At 38.9% G+C, this 23699-nt stretch overlaps 2 protein-coding genes across 5 annotated transcripts in view; one reads left to right on the forward strand and one right to left on the reverse strand.

Annotated features, from left to right (window-relative positions):
• si:dkey-94e7.2 (uncharacterized protein LOC100141353 homolog) overlaps positions 1–23699 on the reverse strand; it is a 38649-nt gene that overhangs the window by 2195 nt on the left and 12755 nt on the right. The window contains exons 1-3 of one of the 3 annotated variants that reach the window (XM_057334821.1): positions 886–2012; positions 492–607; positions 186–341 (exon numbers count right to left, since the gene is read on the reverse strand). In XM_057334821.1, the coding sequence (XP_057190804.1) occupies positions 186–341; positions 492–607; positions 886–908 (295 nt within the window). In that variant the 5' untranslated portion in view covers positions 909–2012. Of the gene's footprint in view, positions 1–185; positions 342–491; positions 2013–23699 lie in introns of those variants that run through there. The other 2 variants (XM_057334820.1, XM_057334822.1) reach the window with 2 other exon arrangements.
• LOC130554919 (probable G-protein coupled receptor 141) lies at positions 7322–9463 on the forward strand. 2 transcript variants are annotated; one of them, XM_057334824.1, is made up of 3 exons: positions 7322–7477; positions 7703–7798; positions 8458–9463. In XM_057334824.1, exon 3 carries the CDS (start codon positions 8459–8461, stop codon positions 9338–9340), a length of 882 nt encoding a protein of 293 aa, XP_057190807.1. In that variant the 5' UTR covers positions 7322–7477; positions 7703–7798; position 8458; the 3' UTR covers positions 9341–9463. The 2 variants fall into 2 exon arrangements, with proteins under 2 accessions (XP_057190807.1, XP_057190808.1); XM_057334825.1 differs by lacking the exon at positions 7703–7798.

Below are 23699 nucleotides of genomic sequence, written 5' to 3' on the forward strand. Positions count from 1 at the left end.
TTGTTGTGCTGTAGGTGGCAGACTAGTATTTGTGAGCAGTTAAAAAGTTAATCACTTTATTAAAAAAATGTTGTAAAACAAATATGTTTTAAATATTAGTTTTACAGAATAATCTAAATATAATATTAACCAATTACCATCCGTTTTAATAATGAGAATACATCAAATAGATGCTCATCACTTACCCTTGTTGATTACCTCAGCAAATTCACTGATAGACTTGGTGTCAGATAAGTCCAGTTTTCTGATGACTATGCTTTGATTTCCTGACTCTTCAATGATCTCTTTCTGTGCAATCTCTGCTTTGTCAAGGTCTCTGCAAGCCATTATTATTCTGGCCCCTGTGTGTGAAACAAATTCCCGTAACATTTTTATTATAAATGTATTTTGTTTATTAGTTATGTGCTGTCTACTGTATGTTTTCAGGATTCATCAACATCTGTACCGCAGTTATTATAGTGAAGCATGTAAAACTAAAATAAATGTGTTACCGCGTTTCGCGAGGTCTCTTGTGGTTTCTTTCCCAATGCCAGTATTTGCTCCAGTGATAATGACTGTTTTACCATCAAGTCGTATGCTAGATGACCACTGGCCACAGACAAATTCTCTGTGCAATAATAAAATCTCGTTTACGAAAAAAAAGAAATAAGCAACATATAATGAACAACAAAAGACAAGTTTAACAATTATTCCCCTAAAACAAATGAATAAGTAAACAAATGAAATATAAAGCATAAAGTGCACGATCCTTACCAGACTTTTTTATGAATGTCTTAACAAAATATGAATCATGAACTGTTGATTTACGTAAAATAACATACAGTGAACATCTGTATGAAATTATGCCATTTGTAACACGCTCCATGAAAGCAATTCAAAATTTACCTCAGAGTATAAATGTTGGACATCTTGAAAACAGTCTAAAATCGAAATATGACTTCCCTCTGGAGTTGTTTGCAAACACTGCAATGAAAGACAATGTTGCTTTGCATTTTAGCGAGAGCTACAGTGCATTGCTATGGATTAGAAATTGAACAGGCTAATCCACGGCTAATCAGTGAAGATTTAAATCACTGATCCACTGTTCACTCAGTCTCAATGCATTCCTCTGTGGATTCTAAACGCCTCATGCTTTCAACTACATTCACATTGAATTTGATGAATACAGAAGCTTTGGAATCACAAACCATAACTCAAAGGTTATGAATCAGCTAATGCAAACACTGAATTGTAAATGATTAGCAGGAGGGAAATTACATGAAAGTAAAAGGAAATAGAAACACAAAGAGCTTTGAAAACCACAGGGTGAGATTATATTAATACTCTGCAAATGAACCAACAAATCTGCGTTATGTGAGTGTGTCAAATACAAATATCAAAAATATCACCCCACAGAGTCCTCAATTCAATATAATGGGAAAGAACATGCATTTCACATAAAACTAGCTTTACAATTTGCGGATCCCTATAAAATTATCAACCTGATCTCACATGAATTTGTAACGATTTTACGAGGTGTCTAATTCGTATGAATTCTTACGAAGTGAATCGTACCAAAACGTACGATTATTACAAAAATCAATACTGAAGCCCCTCCCTTAACCCCACCCCTAAACCTAATGTTTGTCAGTGAAGACTTAAATTGTAAATTGTCGAAAGCAAATTGTACTAAAGCGTACAAATAAGATCATACAAATTCATACGGATTACCCACCACGTAAAATACATACGAATTCCTGTGAGATTGTGTTGAATTTTTTTAAGCTCTACAGGACTCTTCAGCTTTTTGCTCACTTGTTGTTTATTAAGTGTCATTGAGGAAGGAATTTGATTGATTGTGGAATAGTGCCAAAATGCAATTCTCTACAAGAGTCCAATAAAAAAAGTATAAAAGTTCAAGTCAAATTTATACTGATCACTAATTTCACTCCAGCTAATTTCCTATAATCAGCTACTATCTGTTATTAGGATTAGATAGATATTACAATCTAAGGACACACTGTAAGAAATATATTGTGAAAATTACAGTAATTTACTGGCAGCCATTGACAAGTAATACACTGAATTTAAAAATACAGTAAGTTACTTATCAATGGCTGCCAGTTAGTAACTGTGATTGTTTATTACAGTAAGTTACTCATCAATGGCTGGAGGTTAATTATTGTGTTTTTACAGCAATTTTATTGTTGCTACTAAGTTACTGTGTTTTTTGAAAGATAATGTAGATGATTTGGAAACAGCCCCTGACTTAAGAATACAATTATTAACGTGGTTTTAGTTTACTAACTGTCTTAGGATGACTGCTTAAAAGTGAACCTAATGCCAAAACGAAAATGAATCACAGATCACTTATTCTGGTTTGGTATCTTTACGACTTACAGTTTCTGACCGTAAATTTAATACTATCAAGAAAAAAAAACTCGGTACAAATTCAATAGAGTCCAGCACTTTATGCTTGGACTGATACAAGTTGCTCACACTGTTTGACAAATACACTGTCTCTATTTTAACGTAAAGCACAATTTGAAAACATTTCCTAAACAAACAACTAAATGCAAAAAAATGGCAGAAAATTGAATCATCCCCCCAAACAAGTCCACTTATAAACACTGGGGAACACTGCTAATAGAGTGCTGCTATGTAGTCCAAGGAAATAAATACTCTAGGATTAGGTAGACTAACTCCAACTGTGTCTCAAATAATGCAAACAAAATGTACGATAAAGATGGGTGTATAGTGCACACTTCACAGCTGAACTGAATGGATTGTTCCACATGAAATGTTACAGAAGATTTCTGAAAAACAAATAATAAACAGTAAATGATACCATATACATTTAAAAAACATTTAGCTTAAATAAACATTCAACGTTACTGCCATCATTCTGCATTATAAAGCATCTTGTCTGTGGCAGCGTGTTTGAGGCACCGGTTTAACTGAAATCGATACTCTGAAGTGCACACACTGTCATAAATGTAGCAGGACATTCTGCATGCCCACACTGAAATCTGATGTTTGCAAGATTTCTGTGAATTTTAATATGCCAAACGAATGCAGAAATCGAAGCTGCATTGAACTTACAAACTTTACACGTATAAAGCATGATGACACCCTAACGTTAAAACGTCCACATGCACTGTCAACGACTACTGTTATGTTACTGTTAATAAAGTGACAAAATTTAGTCCAAAGAAAATTTAAGAAACGTACCACTACTACGCAATCTGTGCAGCTACACTCCCATCACAATGCAGGCTGCTGCCGGTTGGAATAGTGATTATAGTGGGCGCGCCAAAAGGTGGTGCGGCGCCAAAGAGTATAGATACCAAGATGCGAAACTCTGGTGCTTTTTGGTAAACAGCGCGGCCGCCATTTTGGGGTGAAAAGGCTTTTTAACTGACATGGTTTCTATCGAGCTAAGGTTTTTGTCATCATGTATTATCATCATTCAGATTGGATTTCAGCTTCAATGTTTTTTTTAACAAAGCAGCTCATATTGCCATCGCGACAGAAAAAAAGACGAGTCGCTTTCACCCCAAAATGGCGGAAATCGCAGTGCACTGGTGTTGCAATGGAACGTTCTATTGAGTTTCGTATGGTATACTCTTGCTCTCGAGAGGTCCTCCTGTGTGTTCCAGGCATTATAGGCTGTCAAAAGTAGTCAACCAATCAGGGATAGGCTTCCACGGCGGGCCAATGAAAATGCGACCTCTTAACTACAGTAGGCCTAATTGTTAAAAATGCTTGATGAAAATAGTTGTTTTTTGTGTTCTTTTCTACAAAAGTGTCATGTTAATGTGTAATTCTTGTAAAATTGTATATTGTAAATTGCTGAGTTTCATTCTTATAAAATCTTTTAATATAGACATCTTTTAATGAGTGGATTCTTGCATGTGGGTAGGTGGGTGGATAGGGGGCACCTCTGGGGCTGTTGCCCAGGGGCACCATGAGGTCTTAATACGCCTCTGGATCCACCACGTTCTCAGGTAACACTTTTTATGTATTTGATGCAACATTATTAGTCAAATGTATATTAGAAATGAACGGTAAGGGAGCGTTTGGTATATTGCATAGAAGTTCAGGGCATAAAACAAAGTCGTTTTTCTAGCTCATTCCTCTAATGTGATTTTCACAATATTTTGATCAGTATTGTAATTTCTCATTGAATATAGCCTACACTCTAAAGAAATTCTTAAAAGGTTCTTTAATGATGGTAAAGGTTCTGTATAGAACCATGTCTTCTGAAGAACTTCTTTTCTGCTGAAATGGTTCTTTGTATTGGGAAAGGGTTCTTTATTCCCGCCTATTTTGGTTTAAAGTAGATCAGTTATTTAGAAGCTGCCCCCTGATTGGTTGTTTGTCCAGAATCAAAGTCCTGATTTAACAGTCCTGCTGAGGTGCCTGCAGACTGATACACCACACAGATAAGCTTCTGACTGTTTTTAATCATATATTTTATGTTTTTTTTTATAAGTTAAGATATTCTATGGTTATATAATTTATGGGAATCTGCTTTACCAATTATTTAGGATAGTTAAAATGTATATACTCTACTTAATATTTAAAAAATGTATTACGTTAACAATATTATCCTAGCATCAATCATTATTTACTTCTACTGGCTGAACTTCCATAAACCATTTTACTAAAATATTTTCATGCACATTATCTTGATGTTTCTTCAACAATATGTTGCACAACTTGTATTTAGGTTTATTTATTGATATTTCAGAGTTTCATATGTGACCTTGTGCTGGGAGTGAACTTTGAAGAGACGGGTATTTCTCGCGGTGCTAACCAAGTATCAGTTCAGCTCAGAAGTCTACTGTGTCATACTTGATGTTTTAAAGGTGATATATTCAAGTTTCTTTTAAAGTTGATATCCTTTCTACATTAAAACGATAGCAATTTACAGTTAAAATAATTTTGGAAATTAAGTTTTGTGTGTTCTATAGTACTTATACATGTCTCTGTTTCAGGTGAATCATAAGCCAAGCTCTAAACCACTGCAGGTCTGACTTTGACGGTTGAGGCAAATTCAGTGACACATTCAAAGGTAAGTAATAAAAATGTACGAATTAATCTTTAGCCAAACATTATCTTTATTACCAAAAACATGTTTATACTGCAGGAGTCAGCTCAACCAAACTTCTGCCATGACATCATTTTTACATATGAGAGTGACCTCTACACTAACATCAGCTTGTTTTGTCTCCATGTCTCATCTTCAGGCTCCTGAAAACACCTGAGACTGACAGACACAGCTCTGGTTCGGCCTGATGCTCAAGGTTGATGACCACAGCCATAGATGGAAAGTGGTGGGAATCTGTGATGATCATGGCCTACAATTTGAGCCCCATGCCAGACCCTATACTTTTGTTTTGCCAGAAACTCAAAATCATTACCACATAAAAATAATGGATGTAGTTATCTGCAAACAATATAAGATTAAATCATTTTATTGCCTGTCTGACTTCTTGGCTGCACTGCTTGCTGTATAATCTTGCTGATCAGTTAACTTTAAATAATAATCATGTATTTTTATAATTTTCCTGGTTATATATATACTTTTATTTCTTTACATTTTTGTTCTCACATTTCTACTGCTTTTGTGCTAAAATGGACTAAAACATATTTCTTTACTTTTTCCTTTGTCTCCTTTTTTCCTTTTTTTTCTGTAAAGCTGCTTTGCAACAATGCGAAATTGTGAAAGGTATTAATATGTACAAATATATTGAATGTTCCATGACATTTAATGATGTGACCAGAAGGAAATAAAAGTATTACTTGATTTACATGTCTTACTTATTGTTTTTATAAGGTAAAACAGAAAAAGAAAATGAAAAAAATCCACAAAAAAACTAAATAAATTAATTAATGAAAAGATCTAAATTAAAACCCCTCCTGTTTTCTGATAAAGAAATGGTTCTTTATATCACCACTGAGGTTCTATATAGCACTTTTCAAAGCAGGATCTTTATGGAACCTTATAAAAAGGGTTCTATATAGCACCAAAAAGGGTTCTGCTATTGTTACTGTCAGGGTCCTGTCCTTCCTATTCGGAGTTTTCGTGTCTTGTGGACAGGGTCGTGACAGTACCATGTCTTGTGTGTGTGTTTCGTCTTGTGTGGAGACACGTGGCGGTTTGTTTTGACATTTCGCCGCGTGTCCTCCTGTCTTCCGTTTAGCTCCGCCCCCTGGTTTCTCCGTTAGTGTTTCATCTCCCTCACCTGTCCTTCACCGTCCCTGTGTAATTATCCCTCGTTAATGTTTCCTATTTAATGTCTCAGTTCCCTTTGTCCCTCGTCTTTGCATTGTTCCATGTGCTTGTCCCTTATTCCGCCAGTGGCCATGCATATACTCTGTGTGCGCCGCTTCGTGTCATTGTGGATTACCGTTTCGTTCCTGGACTATTATTTGTTCGTTCCTGGACTATTATTATTGTGTTTGGATTTATTATTTGGATTACGCTTTATGTTTACTTTATTCCCCGTTCGGGAAGTATTTTAGTTTGACTTCTTATTTTAGTTTCTGTGTGTTTTCCCCATCGTGGGATTTTTGTTCCTGTTGTTATAATTAAAAGACTTTGTTTAACCCTTCACCTGCCTGCGCTTGGGTTCTGTCTCCCTTCGATCGTGACAGTTACAAGCCGAAGAACCCTTTTTTGGTACTATTTAGAACCATTTTTCTTAAGTGTACTTTAATGCTCTGTGACCCCTAATACGTTATTTCCAGTGCATGAACACAGTGAATTGCTGTAGATTTCATATAGTACTTGTTTGTTGTGACTTTCTACAGGACAGTACTGGTTACTGTGACTTTGTACAGCACATTCCTCTTTAATGCGATTTTTCACAATATTTTGACCAGTATTGTAAGTTCTCATTGAATCTACAGTAATTCACTGTGACCCCTAATACAGTTTTTCCAGTGCATAAACACAAAAAATAAAAAAAAAAAAAGAATGTATTTTTTACAGTGAATGAAAATCTTTTTTAGGTGTTATGTCTCAATGGGCACACTTACATTATACACAGCTTGAGGCTGAGAAATGTCTGAAGTCTTATAATGTTGGGGTTTTCCGTCTTACATTGTTTCCCACTTTTTCCTCGACAAACAGTATATTGTACTGATAGTGACAGAGAGACAGAGTAAAAACAGTAAGTGGAAGAAAGGCAGAGCAAGAGAGCAGGAAGTTTGAGACAGAAAGGAAGACAAAGTAATAAAACTTGCAACTTTCTTTGGCATGTCGTTAAAATTTGTCAATCTTTAATCTCCATTGGCTCGAATCGCAGGAGTGCTTTCTGAAGGCGTGTTTGTGAACCATTTCAGATACAAACTTCTATGATATTTATAGGACCGTGACAGAAAACACGATCATCGTTCGTTCTCTTGACATCTGGGTAGATGAACTGTTGTATCACTGTGTCTACAAGTAAAGAGGGTTCAGTATCTGACTGATATTCAAGGTATTCGGGTAAGTACTGGTTTCTTAACTGTTCGCATGACTTTCAATCCAGAAAAAATAATAGTGTTTTAGGTGGTGGAATTTTTATATCTTTGTTGCATACAGCATGCATGTCATACTTTCAGAATTAAGTGTCATATTTATTTATCAAACATTTTTTTTTAGCCATTAAAGAAGAGCAGAATTAGATTAGGCCTACCTTATTTTCTCTGTTTTATTTCCTCTCTTTTACAGAGGAAGTGTTTTGAAACTTCTCTATTTGCAAATATTACCTCATTGACAGCAGTGCGAAGTTTCATTTTAGACGCCCGTAGACTTTCACCTTGACAGGTACCTGTAAGATCGTGTTTTACCCTGACAGCATTTGCATATAAAATTATGTTTGCTAATGTTTTATTTTTGTATGTCATAATATGTAATATTGTTTCTCAGACAAGGCTAAGCTTTAGCCAGGAGGACTAGTTTAATAAGGATATAAAGTCGCTAATATAAATGCCTATAAGAAACATTACTGGTGTGCGTCCTGAGACAAAACAACTGGCACTGATATACAGTAGGCTATAAGTTTAAAGGGATAGTTCATTTACTCACCCTCTTGTCATTCCAAACCTGTCTTTCTTTCTTCTAAAGAACACAAAAGAAGATATTTTGAAGAATGTTGGAAGCTGAACGTCGGCAATTCACTTTCACTTCTATTGTACGGACACAAAACCAATGCAAGTCAATTGGTACCGCCATTGTTCAGTTACCAACACTCTTCAAAATATCATCTTTTGTGTTCTGCAGAAGAAAAAGTAATTTTTTCTTTATTTCTTATTTGTCTTAAATCTTAAAGAAAGCAATTTCTTACATCTTAGTATTATCCGCAGAGCAAATAAAAAAATAGGAAATACTAGTGCTGTCTAAAAGCATGTTGTAATATTAATATAACACTGAATGTTGAATGTCATAGAAAACATACATGACTTTGTATGTGCTTTTTTTTACAGAATGATTGGAAAGAACACAAACGACACACTTCATCTGCCAAAGGAATATAGATCTGCTCTTTTGATCATATACATATTCATCTTGCTCGGTGGGACTCAGAATGTTGTTTTAATGTCCTGTATGCTCCAGTCCCAGAGACGCCTCTCTTTCACCAACGTGTCAGTGATCAACCTAATAACTGTGCATTCTTTGTTTCTACTCACGGTGCCCTTTCGTATTTTCTATTATGCTTCTGATACCTGGAGTCTGGGCAAACATTTCTGCAAAATTGTCAGTGTTATGATCCATGCTCATATGTATCTTGCGTTCATCTTTTACGTCTTTCTTCTTATTGTGCGTTACATGGAGAACTTCAGTAAGCAACCTATGCTGAATTTCCATCGCGTTCTTCACGCCACGATAGCGAGCGCGACTGTCTGGCTTGTCATATTCGGCACTATTTTCCCTCCAACTATGCTAAAGTATGGATTATCTGCCAATGATTCAACTCAGTGCTTTCAATTTGGTGAAGCTCTTAAAAAACCTGCTGTTAAAAACTTGAACTATGTTATTTGTATAGTGGCGTTACTGGTCTGGAGTGTGCTGGTTTGTTTCCAGATTTATTTTCTGCTTTACGTGAGTAAGACTTATGGCACATGTGACCGTCAAGAATTCTGGGTACAAATGAAGAACGCTGTTTTCCTGTTGGTAATGTTTTTGTGTTTTGTGCCCTATCAAATATTTAGGATATATTATGTGAGTGAATATATGAATTCTGAACTTCAGTATAAAAATGAAATATTTCTTGCTTTAACAGCTTTCAGCTGCTTTGATATGATTGTTTTTGCTAGTAGAGATATATATAAATACTTAAGATCAAGGGGATGCATGTGCTGTTTATAATGTCAATGTTGATTCTGAGGGGTGCTGTATTGGTATTACTTAATTTTTTTACTTTATTCTAAATTACAAGCTTACAATCCTGTGTGACGAGAGAATATTTCAATAAAAAATTTTTTTTCCATGTTTCGCTAAGAAAACGTGATATTTAACTTTTCCCTTTAATAATATACACTGCTTTAATTTAACTTTGTGTTTTCTCTCATTTGTATGTATAACCTCTTATATTTTTGAGAATAGAACTGTAAAACCAACACTAAAAACATGCACACAGTCCATACAACAGGGTTAAACTGTTTGGGGTGTTAGTTCCCCATAATATAAGATATGAACAGTGTGTCATGGTCCTGCCTTCTTGTTCAGGATTTACTAGTCTTGTGGCAGGATCGTGACAGATCCCTTATGTTTAGTGTGAGAAAGTCATGGGGTGTTTACCATTGACATTCCATGTGCTTTCTCGTGTCTCGTTATTGGCCCCGCCCCACTTGTTTCCAGTATTGCTTCCCTGCCCTGTCTTATGTTCCTCACCTGCCCCTCGTTATCTTCCTTTGTTTGTCACCCTATAAAGTATCCTCGTGTCTATTGTCCTGTGCTCGTTCGTTGTGCTTGTGTTCCTGTGTAATGTGCCGCTGTGCCTGTTTGCTGTGAATACCCAAGTCAAGTCAAGTCAAGTCAAGTCAAGTCAGTCTTTAGTTTAGCTCTTGTCTAGTGTTGTTTAGTTTAGTCTAGTCTTAGTTAATCTACGTCCTGTCTGCTTCCTGTTATCTTGTTTTCTTGTTTATATCCCCATCGTGGGTGTTTTGTTTTGTTCCTTTGTTTTGTTTAAATAAATATTCCCTGTTAACCCCTTCACTGCCTCTGCCTGCATTTGGGTTCTTCTCCTTCCGCCTAACCGTGACACAGTGTTGACCATAGAGCTAAAAACTTATCACTTCTAGTGTAGAACACAGCTTTACAGTACATTTAACATTTTAATAACACCGTAAAACTGTAAAAAGTGTTTGATATTTGGTCCTCAAATAGAACAGGAGGTGGAATAATCTACATTCAAAACCAGTAACATTAGGCCTTTCAGTATTTTGCTACCCTGTAGGACAGTGGTTCCCAACCTGGGGTCCGCGACCCTCTTAGGGGGGCGCCAGAGTTCACATGAGGGGCGCGGGAGCTGACATGCTTTGAGGTTAAATAAAGCTGCATAAAATGTTCCACTAATCATTTTCAATAAAAATATTTTTGTATGTTTTAAAATAATCATGTGCTTACAATGCCAAGATAATGCAGTCAAAAATAGTTATATCTTCTATAAAATAATTATTAAAATTTTTACGGCTCCATCGGCAGACATTCACACTGGGCTTCGCGGTAGCTGGAAGCACTGTTGGCTGTTCTCGCTATGAGACTCACATGAGAAACGTCCTCTGTCAGGCGTCAACGTTCGTGTTAACATTAAAATCAAAAGGAAAAATAGCAGAGAAAAGTAAATGCGGTGATTCTTCGTCAGAAATAAAGGAAAAAGTACAGCAATGTTAATGTTTAACAGTTCTTTCATAACGTTCAGTATACTCAGTATGTTCATACAACAATCTGAAAAATAACCTGAAAATGTATTTGAGTATTCAAGTAAAAATGTCATTAAAATCTTTTATATTACTCATATTTAACTATTTTATTTATTATTCAATTATTTCATTTAATTTATTTATATTTACTATCTATAAATGTGTGTGTGAGTAGCAATTATGTATGTATAAGCACGCACGCACGCACACACGGGGGGGGCTCCGATTGTCATATCTGTACGTGGGGGGCCCAAGGAAAAAAGGTTGGGAACCACTGCTCTAGGACACTGGCTGTTGAAACGCTTAATGTAGTTATATACTCAATCGACGTTCACAATTAGATCTTTATCAAGGTGTGCATCCAATCAGGAAATCGGCCATTTCAAGGGCTGCCTTATTCGATAAATCTTTGCAGCGCCACTGAAATGTTTGTTCCCTAAAAATTTCCAAAATGCAACACATAAAGCAGGCAGCATTGCTGCTCCCTGTGTTCTCTGACCGGAAATCACGTCACATTCTTCAAAGCTCTATAAGCGCAATTGATCTGTGTAATTGGACATTGGGAATTATACAGCCTCAGAAAAAAAATAAGACTTTCTTTTTTTAACATTTACTTTTATGTGTTTGGGTAAAATGATAATTTTTGTTTCATTCTGTGAACAAACAATATTTCTTCCAAATTTCAAATAAAAACAATGTTTGTATTTGCAGAAAATTAAAACTAGAAAAATAGGTGAAAATAACAAAAACGATGCTCTGTATTTTTAGTTTGTTAACTTTTAAGCAATACAACAATGTACACGTATTTAGGAAAAGTTAGATAACATGGATTTTTATCACAGTTTTCATGTGTCTTGTCATGATGTCAGTCATTCACATTGGTGTTGGATGACTTTGTCACTCCTGTGGTTTGATTTGGTTGAAATTCAACAGACACTGGACTGGAATGACCACAATACAACTAGAAATGCTGATTAAATTACCATTTGGAATGGTCTCTTTATTTGTACAGCTTTTATTGTAGTTAAACTTCCCTAAATGAAACAATGTATAGCATAGGGTGACCATATGAGCCATTTCTCCCGGACGCGTCCTTGCCAGGATTTGGGTGCGTTTTCCGGGAGTAGGATTTCAGTAAAAAAAGAATCATAAAATTAACATTTAACATCGCTTAAGACATATAATCATTGTAGTCATTATTACCTTGAAATATAACGGCTGCCTTTATAAAATAAAACCTGAAATAATAAACCCCGATGACGTATGCGGTCGACAAATGCGACTCCCGGAAGATGCATCCGAATCCTGGCAAGGACGCGTCCGGGAGAAATGGCTCATATGGTCACCCTAGTATAGCATTCAAGCAACTTCCAATTGTTTGTATGTAACTTCATTACTACAGAAGCATTTGTCTGTGTAATGAGCTAGAACCAAATTTGTGCCTTTTCATAATGTGTCACTCAATGTCACTGGTGTGAGTGAGCTCCTGTCACAGCGGACGGTCCAGGAGCTAAACTCATGAGCTGGCTGCTTTACATGTCAGTCAGGTCATAAACCAGTTGTTTTCACACTGACAGCATTTCTGCTTTGTACACAGAGGTTTGTCTGCCTAGCTAGCTGTAGCTGTAGTGAACTTGCTTGCCTGCTTGAACTGGACTAGTAGCTGTTTGTTAGCAAAGAACTATTGAACTTCCTGCACTGCTTTTAAGGTAAACTGTTGTTTGTTAAGTAGCTGTTGTTAGCACCTAGCCATCTAGCTTGAGTTACTTTTCACCTAGCACTTTTAGTCACTTTGAAGCCTTGAGCTGTTAATTGAGTAGATGGGCTCAGCTGTGAAGCAATCACTTGCCCATTAAGCAAACAGGGAGACTGTGTTATATTAGCACTAATTTCTGAAGCAGCAGCGGAAGCAGCATCCCTTGTGTCCAGCCCTCCTTGTATGAAGACCGACGAGGTAAAGACCTGCGTGACACCACCGAGCAGCAACACCGGTAGGGCATGCCACGCTAAGCTTTCATTTAATTGTTCTTTCCCTTACTTTGCTACTGTCTATTTGTATTTTTTTAGCTACTAACATGTGTCTCCAGTACATTCAGACTGTCAACCACAGACGCACTTACAAACGTACACAGCGGACACCTCAGCACCATCTTCGATCACTCTGCACTAGCCCTCCACAGTCTGCTTGTCTGGCTGTAGGGCTCTGGACCTGCTAGTCATCTGTCAACAAGGCAGGCTTCATCTCGGCCTTTGCCAGTCAGTCTAATCTCATGGTTCTGGCACTGACTGAAACATGGATCTGTAAAGAGAACACTGCTACTCCATCAGCCCTCAACAACAACTTCAACTTCATCCACACTCCTTGTCTTTCTGGGCGAGGAGGGGGAAAGGTTTGCTTGTTTCCAACACCTGGAAATTCATTCCTCTGTCTTTTCCTTGCAGCAACCCCTCATTCGAATACCATGCAATCACCATCACGTATCCATCAAAAATACATTGTGTTGTCATCTATCACCCTCCAGGTCAACTGGGAAACTTCTTAGAAGAGCTTGACATGCTGCTGTCCTCTATCCCTGAAGACGGCACTCTACTGGTAATGCTAGGCGACTTCAACATCCACCTAGACAAACCACAAGCAGCCGACTTCTTAGCTCTCCTCTCCTCGCTTGACCTTCACAGGGACAACGCCCCTCCCACCCACAGAGGAGGACAACAGCTAGATCTTGTTTTGACTCGTAACTGCACCGCTAATAATATTCTAGTTTCTCCCCTGCATGTCTCTGACCATTTGTTTTTAAAGTTCACTGTAACCCTCCCTGTAATCTCACCTCCCACCCTTAACCCTGTTTCTTTCCGCCGTAATCTTCGTTCCCTCTCTCCCACCTGCTTTTCGTCCATGGTGCCACCACAACCCTTTACTCATCTCTCAACGTTGAATCTCTGTACAACCTTAACATCCTGTCTTGACAGTGTCTGCCTGTGCTACACCCTCTTGACCTTGGCTTTCTGAGACTCTTTGCGACCACCGGACCAAGCTAAGGGCTGCGGAGAGGAAGTGGCACAAGTCTAGAGAGTCTCCAAGTATCAACAACATTTTAACTCCTTCGCTACTGATATATCTGCCGCCCAAACAAAGTACTGTCAAAACAAAATCCAAACTGCGTCTAACCCGCATCAACTTTTCTCAACCTTCTCCTCTAATCTCTGGCCCCCCCATCTCCCGCCAATACCTCGCTGACTGCTGATGACTTTGCCAACTTCTTCACTGATAAAGTGGAGACCCTCAGCAGGCAATTCTCTGCTAAACGCATCCCTGATTTCTTTCTTAGCCCTTGCTATCGTCTCTCCCCTCTTCTTTCTTCTCCTTTCCACCCGGCCTACTACCTGTCCCCTTGACCCGATCCCTTCCCATCTCCTACAGGCTATCTCTCCGTCTCTACTGCCTCAACTCTCACACATTATAAACACCTTTATCATTACTGGTACTGTCCCCACCTCATTTAAACAAGCCCTGGTAAGACCGTAACTCAAGAAACCGACACTCGACCCCTCAGTGGTCAGCAACTACAGACCAATCTCACTCCTGCCCTTCCTCTCAGTCCCACCAATCTCTCACAGCACGACCTTCTGGACAGTCAGCAATCCGGCTTCAAGAAAAGACATTCTACGGCCACTGCTCTCCTGTCTGTCGTCGAAAACATGCGGCAGGCAAGGGCTAAATCCTTGTCATCTGTCCTCATTCTGCTTGATCTCTAACCCTCTAACACTAACCCTCTCTCTTTCTCTCAACAGGTAGTGGTCAAGCTTTTGTTGAACCTAGTAACTTTGTATTAGCACCTATTGTATTATTGCTCCTGTATGACATATTGCTTATTGCTCCCTGAACTCTCTGTAAATTGCAATTTGGATAAAAGCATCCGCTAAATTTAAATGTAAATCTGCATTTGACTCTGTGAACCACCAGATCCTGCTGTCCACTCTCTCCAAACTGGGCATCTCTGGATCTGCCAATGATTCTGTCGGAGCATGCCTCTCAGCTAATAGTCCAAGCTCTGGTCATATCAAGACTGGATTACCTCAATTCTCTACTGGTTGGCCTTCCAACCAATGCAGTCAAGCCCTTGCAAATGATCCAGAATGCAGCTGAACGTCTAGTTTTCAATCAGCCTAAAAGAACCCATGGAACACCCCTCCTGATTTCACTTCACTGGCTGCCAGTTGCCGCCTGCATCAAGTTTAAATTGCTGACACTCGGTTTGGAAATGAGCAACGCCTGGTGTTCAATCACAGCGAGGCACCAAATCACTTGCAAAAACCTTTTCTCATTCGGTTCCCCTGTGGTGGAATGAACTGCCACATACATACCTGTTCCGCATTTATTTGACTAACCAATAACTGTCTGTCTAAATAAATAAAAAATCTTAAGTTAATTCTCTCCTTTGCCTACTCCAGCTTTAATCCACCTAGTAGCATGGCCTTGTAAACTAACGGTACTGTTTAACGTCTTGACAAAATATTTATATGCTCTCCTACTTGTAAGTCGCTTTTGAATAAATGTAAATGTACATAACTTGGTGTAACAAAGTTCAATAGAAGGGAAGGAAGGAGGCGGGAACCGGCGAACATTCATAAAACTTTAATTCAAAAATAAATAAACAATAAACAGCAAATAACAGGCCGGAAGCCACCTCACGGTCGACTGCAGACCACACGAACACATAAACAAACTTAACCTATTTCGGGCCCGGTCCTCTCTCCTCGGCAGTCCCGTCGCTCGTCCTCTTATGCTCCCTAGCTCCCCGTGAGGCATGCGGGACCGGTGCGCGTACAGCTGATACTCATTATCACTCACGCCACCGGCCCCGCCTTCCTGCCCCACGGCTCTCGTCCCGCCTTCCTCGCTACACTTGGGTTAGTACATTTTCAAAATATTTTCTGCCGAGTTTGGTGCACCTCACAACCACATGTGCTTCTGTGTGTATATATAATGTATTGCTAGGTACACAAAAACAGAAGAGTAAGTGAAGGAAAGGACAGAAGTGTGTTGGCGGTCCATTTTACAAACTTCTACAATATTTGGAGGATAGTGAAAGAAGATATACTGTACATGATCATCATTATTCACATTTAAGGTGGTAGAATTTCAATATAAAATTGCTGCTTATACTTCACAACGTTGCAAATACTACCTCATTGAAAGGTGCGTGCAATTTCATTTTAGATTTTAAAGGAGTCATATGACACGGCTAAAACGAATATTATCATTTGTTTTAGATGTAATGTGTATACACGATTTAAGGTTCAAAAACGTATTTTCCACATACCGTGCATGTTTGTATCTCCTCTTTGCCCCGCCTCTCTGAAACGTGCAGATTTTTAACAAAGCTCATCGCTCTGAAAAGCGAGGTGTGTTATGATTGGCCAGTTAACCAGTGCGTAGTAACTGGTAGAATACTGCAAGCATGTGACCTAAATGTAATGCCTCTTACCATATATGAAAAATCAGGTTCCAAAGCAATTGTACTGACAGGTACGCCCACTTTACTTGCATTTACATTCGGGCGGTCTTAGTCAAATCATTCCACAAACTGACGAAGCTTTGTGGGGGTATGGTTACAAGAGGCATTTCAGGCAGGTCTGGGTGAGCATTCGCTTTTAGATAAAATGCATCTTTTGTTCCGATACTTTAATTTTTGCAATTTTACGTGTCTAATACATGCATGGGCAACTTATAACACACCAAGGACAGAAAAACACGTATTCGCGCCATATGACCCCTTTAAAGTTGCCTAAAAGCATTAACTGTAACTGTAACTCCTTATGTGTTTTTTCACAGAATGATTGGAAAGAACACAAACGACACACTTCATCTGCCAAAGGAATATAGATCTGCTCTTTTGATCATATACATATTCATCTTGCTCGGTGGGACTCAGAATGTTGTTTTAATGTCCTGTATGCTCCAGTCCCAGAGACGCCTCTCTTTCACCAACGTGTCAGTGATCAACCTAATAACTGTGCATTCTTTGTTTCTCCTCACGGTGCCCTTTCATATTTTCTATTATGCTTCTGATACCTGGAGTCTGGGCAAACATTTCTGCAAAATTGTCAGTGTTGCGATCCATGTTCATACGTATCTTGCTTTCATCTTTTATGTCTTTCTTCTTATTGTGCGTTACATGGAGAACTTCAGTAAGCAACCATGCCACAATAGCGTGCGCGACTGTCTGGCATGTCATATTCGGCACTATTTTCCCTCCAGCTATGCTAAAGTATGGATTATCTGCCAATGATTCAACTCAGTGCTTTCATTTTGGTGAAGCTCTTAAAGAATCTGCTGTTAAAAACTTGAACTATGTTAATTTTATTGTGGTGTTACTGGTCTGGAGTGTGCTGGTTTGTTTCCAGATTTATTTTCTGATTTACGCGAGTAAGATTTACGGCACATGTGGCCATCAACAATTCTGGGTACAAATGAAAAGTACTGTTTCCCTGTTGATAATGTGTTTTGTTGTGCCCTACCAAGTATTTAGGATATATTATGTTTCTGAAATTCTGAACATCAGTATAAAAATGAAATATTTCTTGCATTCACTGCTTTTAGCTGTTTTGATACGATTAGTTTTGTTTTTAGCAGTTATATCTATAACAAATGCAGGGGAATAATGTGCTGTTTGTAAAGTTTCTATTTTGGCATTACTTTTTTATGTTAGTGTGAATTATAAGCCTAATATTCTGTCTTGTGAGAGAAAATGTATGAAAATAATCAGATGTCCTCCTAGATCATTAATGAAAATATTTTACATATAAATACTCCGTTGTGTTTTGCAAGGAAAATTGTCATTTTTGGAAATAAACACTGATAACATCAGCAGTCCATCCAACCAAGTGAAGGTTTGGGCGTTACTGTAGTTCCCCAAGAATGAACAGTGTTAACCATTAAACTCATCACCACTAGTGCAGAACAAGGCTTTAACCTCAAACTTTACAATAAACACAGTGAAACTGTAAGAACTAAGAAATACAGGGCGTGACTGTGTGTGTGTGCGCGCGTGTGTCTGGGTTTTAATAACTATGATATTTAACTACATACAAACTATAACAGATATTTAAAGTAAGGAAAGAAGCTGGAATAATCTGAATTCAGAAGCAGTATTTGCCACCCTCTAGAGGACATGGGCTGCTGAAACACTTGTATGAGACACCAGTTATATCCTCAATCAAACTTTTAAAACCTTGTTTCTTTCAGAACTGGTTCAGGCAAACTCTTACACCAAGTAATGCTGTTTGATTTACTTCCGACTTCTTAGAAAAGGCCAATGAAAATTGGCGAATGAAATTTGCATGCCGGACTCCGCCCCCGGATATCCGGGTATAAAAGGGAGACGGCGTGCCTCATTCATTCACCTTTTGTTCTTCGGAGCCTTCGCTCATGATCAACAGACTTCGCTACAAGACTGCCGGCTCTACGACGTGGTGCAGCGGACTGTCCCTTCCTGCAGCGACTTCCCCTGGGCGTCTCGGCGGTTCCAGAAGTGTTCGAGTTTTTTCTCTAAAAGAGCAAATTTCTCCAGCGTGGCATGTCCCGCTGTTCTCGTGGGTGCAACACACTCATCGAGGAGGGGGACGGACACGATGTCTGCTTCCAGTACGCTGGGGCAGATGTTGTGGATACGTCCTGCCCGCACTGCGGGCGGCTGACGATTCAGACGTTGCGTCACGGGTGGCTGTGTTCCCACGGGACTCAGCCACCACCTTGTCTGCTTCCCGTTCCGTGACGGCAGGACTACGGCCCTGCCGCCCGCTACGGCGAGCAGCGAGGGTGATATGAGGATTACTGTGAGCGCTAATCCGTCAGCCACTGGCTCGCGGACCGTTCGCACCTCGCTTTGCTCGTCTGACCGTTCCCATAAGACGGTCCGCCGTCTTATTCCTCAATTATACGTATCGGACACGGTACGTGATGATGAGGTGTCTGGGCAGCATCGGAGGGTGACTTACTGGCATCAGACTCCGACGATTCCTTGAAGCTCCCTCCCCGGGGGGTCGAGATCAGGAAGAAGCGGATGTCGAAATGTCAGCCATGCTTTCCCGGGCCGCCGGCTTTGGGTTGCGGTGCACCGCACTGCCTCTCCCAACGCTCGCGGCTGGATACACGGTACATCGGGCTGAGAGCGGCTCCAAGCCGCACTCGCCCTCAGTGCCATCATACTTTAATCGTAATCATACTTTAGATTTAATACTGTCTTACGGTATAAATGTGGACGACGTTAAAATCCTTCAGCAGAGTGAAGACATTTCGGATCATTATCTGGTATTATGTTTGCTTCACTGGCCTACGGCTGCAAATAAAACTCATTGTTACAAATATGGTAGAACAATAACTTCAACTACCAAAGATGCGTTTCTCGATAATCTGCCCGAATTGTCTCAAATCATGAGAAATAACGTTGAAGATCTTGACATTACCACTGAAAATTTTAATTCCACCTTCTCGGTAACGCTAGACAAAGTTGCTCCACTACGTTTAAAGAAGATTAAAAATGGCAGCCCCACACCGTGGTATAATGAACACACTCAGGCTCTAAAGAAAGCGGCCCGAAAAATGGAGCGCAACTTTAAGAAAACTAAATTAGAGGTATTTCGTACAGCATGGAAGGATAGTATTCGAAAATACAGGAAAGCCCTAAAAACTTCTAGATCCGCCTACTTTTCATCACTAATAGAAGAAAACCAGCACAACCCTAGGTTTTTATTTAACACGGTGGCTAAATTAACAAAAAATAAATCGTCAGTGACTTCTGATCCTGTATATCAGCATAGCAGTGATGAATTTATGAACTACTTCACATATAAAATCCAAGATATTAGAGAAAAAATTATAACAATGCAATCAGAAGTGAAACCCGCTGAACAAACTAACTACAGCGCCCTTAAGGAGAAAATGCAATTATTTTATACCGTAGATCAAGATGAGCTGTCTAAAATTATTAGATCATCTAAATCAACAACATGCATACTAGACCCTATACCTACAAATCTACTGAAAGAGATGCTCCCAGAAATTATAGATCCTCTTCTTGGTATTATTAACTCATCTCTGACATTAGGACATGTGCCTAAAGCATATAAGGTGGCTGTTATAAGGCCCCTTGTCAAAAAACCCCAACTCGACCCTAGAGAACTAAGGAACTACAGGCCTATATCGAATCTACCTTTCATATCTAAAGTTCTGGAAAAAGTAGTTTCAACTCAATTATGCTCCTTCCTCCAAAGGAATGACATCAATGAAGAATTCCAGTCTGGATTTAGAGCATGTCACAGTACAGAGACTGCTTTGATCAGAGTTACAAATGATCTGCTATTGGCGTCTGACCGAGGTTGTATCTCGTTATTGGTGCTGCTAGACCTTAGTGCTGCATTCGATACCATTGACCACAGCACACTCCTACATAGACTCGAAAATTATGTCGGCATTAAGGGAATAGCTTTGAAATGGTTTAAATCTTATTTATCCGACCGTTTTCAATTTGTAGCAATAAACAATGAGGTGTCACGCAAATCGCAAGTCCAGTACGGTGTACCACAGGGCTCAGTCTTAGGGCCTCTGCTCTTCGCATTATACATGCTACCTCTAGGAGATATAATAAAGCGACACGGAGTTAGCTTTCACTGTTATGCTGATGATACTCAACTTTATATTTCCTCGAAGCCTCATGAAACACAGCAGTTCCATCGAATAATGGAATGCATAAACAACTTTTTATTACTGAACTCGGACAAAACGGAAGTGTTACTTATTGGACCGAAAACTGCTATAAGTAACAACCAAGAATACTGTTTAACTATTGACGGATGTTCCATAAAACCCTCGTCGTCAGCAAAGAATCTTGGCGTTCTATTCGATAGTAATCTGTCATTTGAGAGCCACGTCGCCAACACCTGTAAAATTGCGTTTTTCCATTTTAAGAATATATCTAAACTACGTCATATGCTGTCAATGTCAGATGCAGAGAAGTTAATTCATGCATTCATGACATCAAGACTAGACTACTGTAATGCACTGTTAGGTGGTTGCCCTGCAGGCTTATTACAAAAACTCCAATTGGTCCAAAACGCGGCAGCTCGAGTTCTTACACGTACAAAAAAGTATGAACATATTAGCCCGGTTCTGTCAACCTTGCACTGGTTACCTATAAAGCATCGCGTTAACTTTAAAATCTTGCTTATTACCTATAAAGCCTTACATGGTTTAGCTCCTCAGTACTTGAATGAACTCCTTTTGTATTACAGTCCTTCACGTGCATTACGCTCTCAGGCGTCCTGTCAGTTGGTAATACCTAGAATTTCAAAATCAAGTGCAGGTGGTAGATCCTTTTCCTATCTAGCGCCTAAACTTTGGAATAGTCTTCCCTGCACTGTCCGGGAGGCAGACACACTCTGTCAGTTTAAATCTAGACTAAAGACGCATCTTTTTAATCTTGCATACACTACTCTTCCATAATATAAATCTTAGAGGGTTTAGGCTGCATTAGTTAGATCAACCGGAACCAAAAACACAACTGATGTACTTGTTGCATCAANGATTGGTTCTCAAGGACGAACCCCATCTGTCGGTTCGACACAACGTCGAGAGACCGACAGAAAGGGAACTCCAGATATGCTGTGCCACAGCTAAATTCTTCCATGTTTCAACAGTGTCATGAGACTTTACACTTTGCTCTAATTACAGTACAGACAAAAATGCAGTATAATACCATCAACATTTAGCTACCAAAGAATGCGAGTTGGCTTTACCGTTTTCATCTGAGAGCCTCAAGATATTGACTTTTACATTCAATATTTAATATTGCATTTAATGTTACATTTAATATTTACTCTGTATCGACTAAAAAGAGCTGCCCTATTTGTTGTCTAATGAACTGATGAGCAATTTTTAATATAGGAAAAAAAATGTTTTTGTCTTCACAAGGCCACCAAAAACTCTAACTCTAAAGGAACTCTAAAGAAACTCTAAATAACTCTAAAGAAATCAAGGAATCTAAACTTCAAAATAAAATACATAATAGAGGAAATACACAAAATAACAGACACCAAAGATGCCAAATCCCCAAGAAGTATAAAAGGATGAGCAGTACTGTATTCTTTTCCGCTCCAACATGTGCCACTTTAGCCTCCTGCCGCAGACGAGACAGACATGCTCTCCGACACCATCCACCCTGTTGATGTTGGCATGAGCATGCTGTCACTGAGCCTGAGCTCCACAGGAAAGTCCAATATTTGAACTTTTCATTGCTGGTTTGCTGGACTATGGTTTTGCTTGAAGAAGGTCAGCTTTGTTGAGGAGATGACAACCAGATGGAGAAAATTCTGTGGCAGATTTTAGCACAGACCAGCTTAGATCTACCATTTGGTACAAGTGTGAATGTAATTTTTATACATATACAGTTTGAAGCACCAGGTTAGGCAATGTATTCACTGAACCCTTCACTGGAATGGGATTAGGGATTCATAGATTTAACGAAATGTACAACAAGTTAGTGAGCCTTTGGCAGGTTTCAATGTGTTTGCTATATAAAATGCAAAAATCATGTCAAAAAGTTTGATTCATATTTCAGGTTTAATGGAATAGTAAGCATTAAATCTCAAACAGAGCATCTACAAAGGATAGAAAAGAAAAGATTCAATGTTTCATGTACTATTTAGGTGAATTTTAAAAGTTTGATTAAATTATAACATTTATTAATCACACAGTGTTATTTTTATATGTATTAGTCATTTAATTTAACTGATTTAGTGTCATTAAACATTTCATATCAATGTGCATTTAAATTGTTTACTGGTTCATAACACTCTTTACTGCAGCTATTTAATAACCTACAGTAGATTCAGAAAGCTAGAAGAATCAGAATTTTTAAAAACACTAACCTACTGTAAGTCTTAAAGACACTTGAAAATCAAGGCAGTACAGTGTAAGTATACATACTGTATAATAACAGGACAACAAATAAATTCTGTTACAACTTTTAGAATGTCCTCCCTTTATATTTGTTTATAGTCTTTCCTGTCACGGTTGTGAAGGAAAGAACCCAATAGCAGGCAGACAGTGGCAATGAAGGGGTTAACAAATGATTTATTTAACAAAACAAAGGAACAAAACAAAACACCCACGATGGGGGAAAACTGAACTAAGGCAGGGAACAAACGGGATCACACTCGACAAGAACAATACAAAAACAACAAACTGATATAACTAACTTACTTAGACTTGACTTGGCAACACAGAGCACACTGTCACAACGCCATACACGAGGCACAAGCGGCAACGCAAACAAGCACAAACACAGTACACAGTACAATCCACGAGCACAGGACAAAGAAACATCAGGGCATTTATAGGGAAGACAAACGAAGGATAACAACACAGGGCAGGTGAGGGTAATCAGACACGGCCAGGAAACAATACAGGAAACGAGGGGGGCGGGGCCAATGATGAGACACTGAAGAGAACGCATATTATTGTCAAAAGGACAATAATATGTTTCTCTCCACACATAACCAAAGACTTTGTCATGGCTCTGCCTCAGGACCAGGAAATCCAAGACTAAAAGAAGCAGAACCATGACAGAAGCCCCCCCCCCCTTTAATGAGCACCTCCAGGTGCTCACCAAGGGGTAGACAGACGAGACAAGGCAGACTGAGACAGTGACCAAAACAGACAAAACATGGAAAACAAAATCAAGGGCAGACAAGCAAGAATAACCAAGGGACTAGGGTGTGACAACAAAAACAACAAACATGGG

Source organism: Triplophysa rosa, linkage group LG5 (assembly GCF_024868665.1).
Source record: "Triplophysa rosa linkage group LG5, Trosa_1v2, whole genome shotgun sequence".
NCBI classification, from domain to species: Eukaryota; Metazoa; Chordata; class Actinopteri; order Cypriniformes; family Nemacheilidae; genus Triplophysa; species Triplophysa rosa.

What these genes read in the sequence shown, in the direction of transcription:
- LOC130554919 (XM_057334824.1), top strand. Translation starts at nt 8,459, where the DNA reads ATGATTGGAAAGAACACAAACGACACACTTCATCTGCCAAAGGAATAT.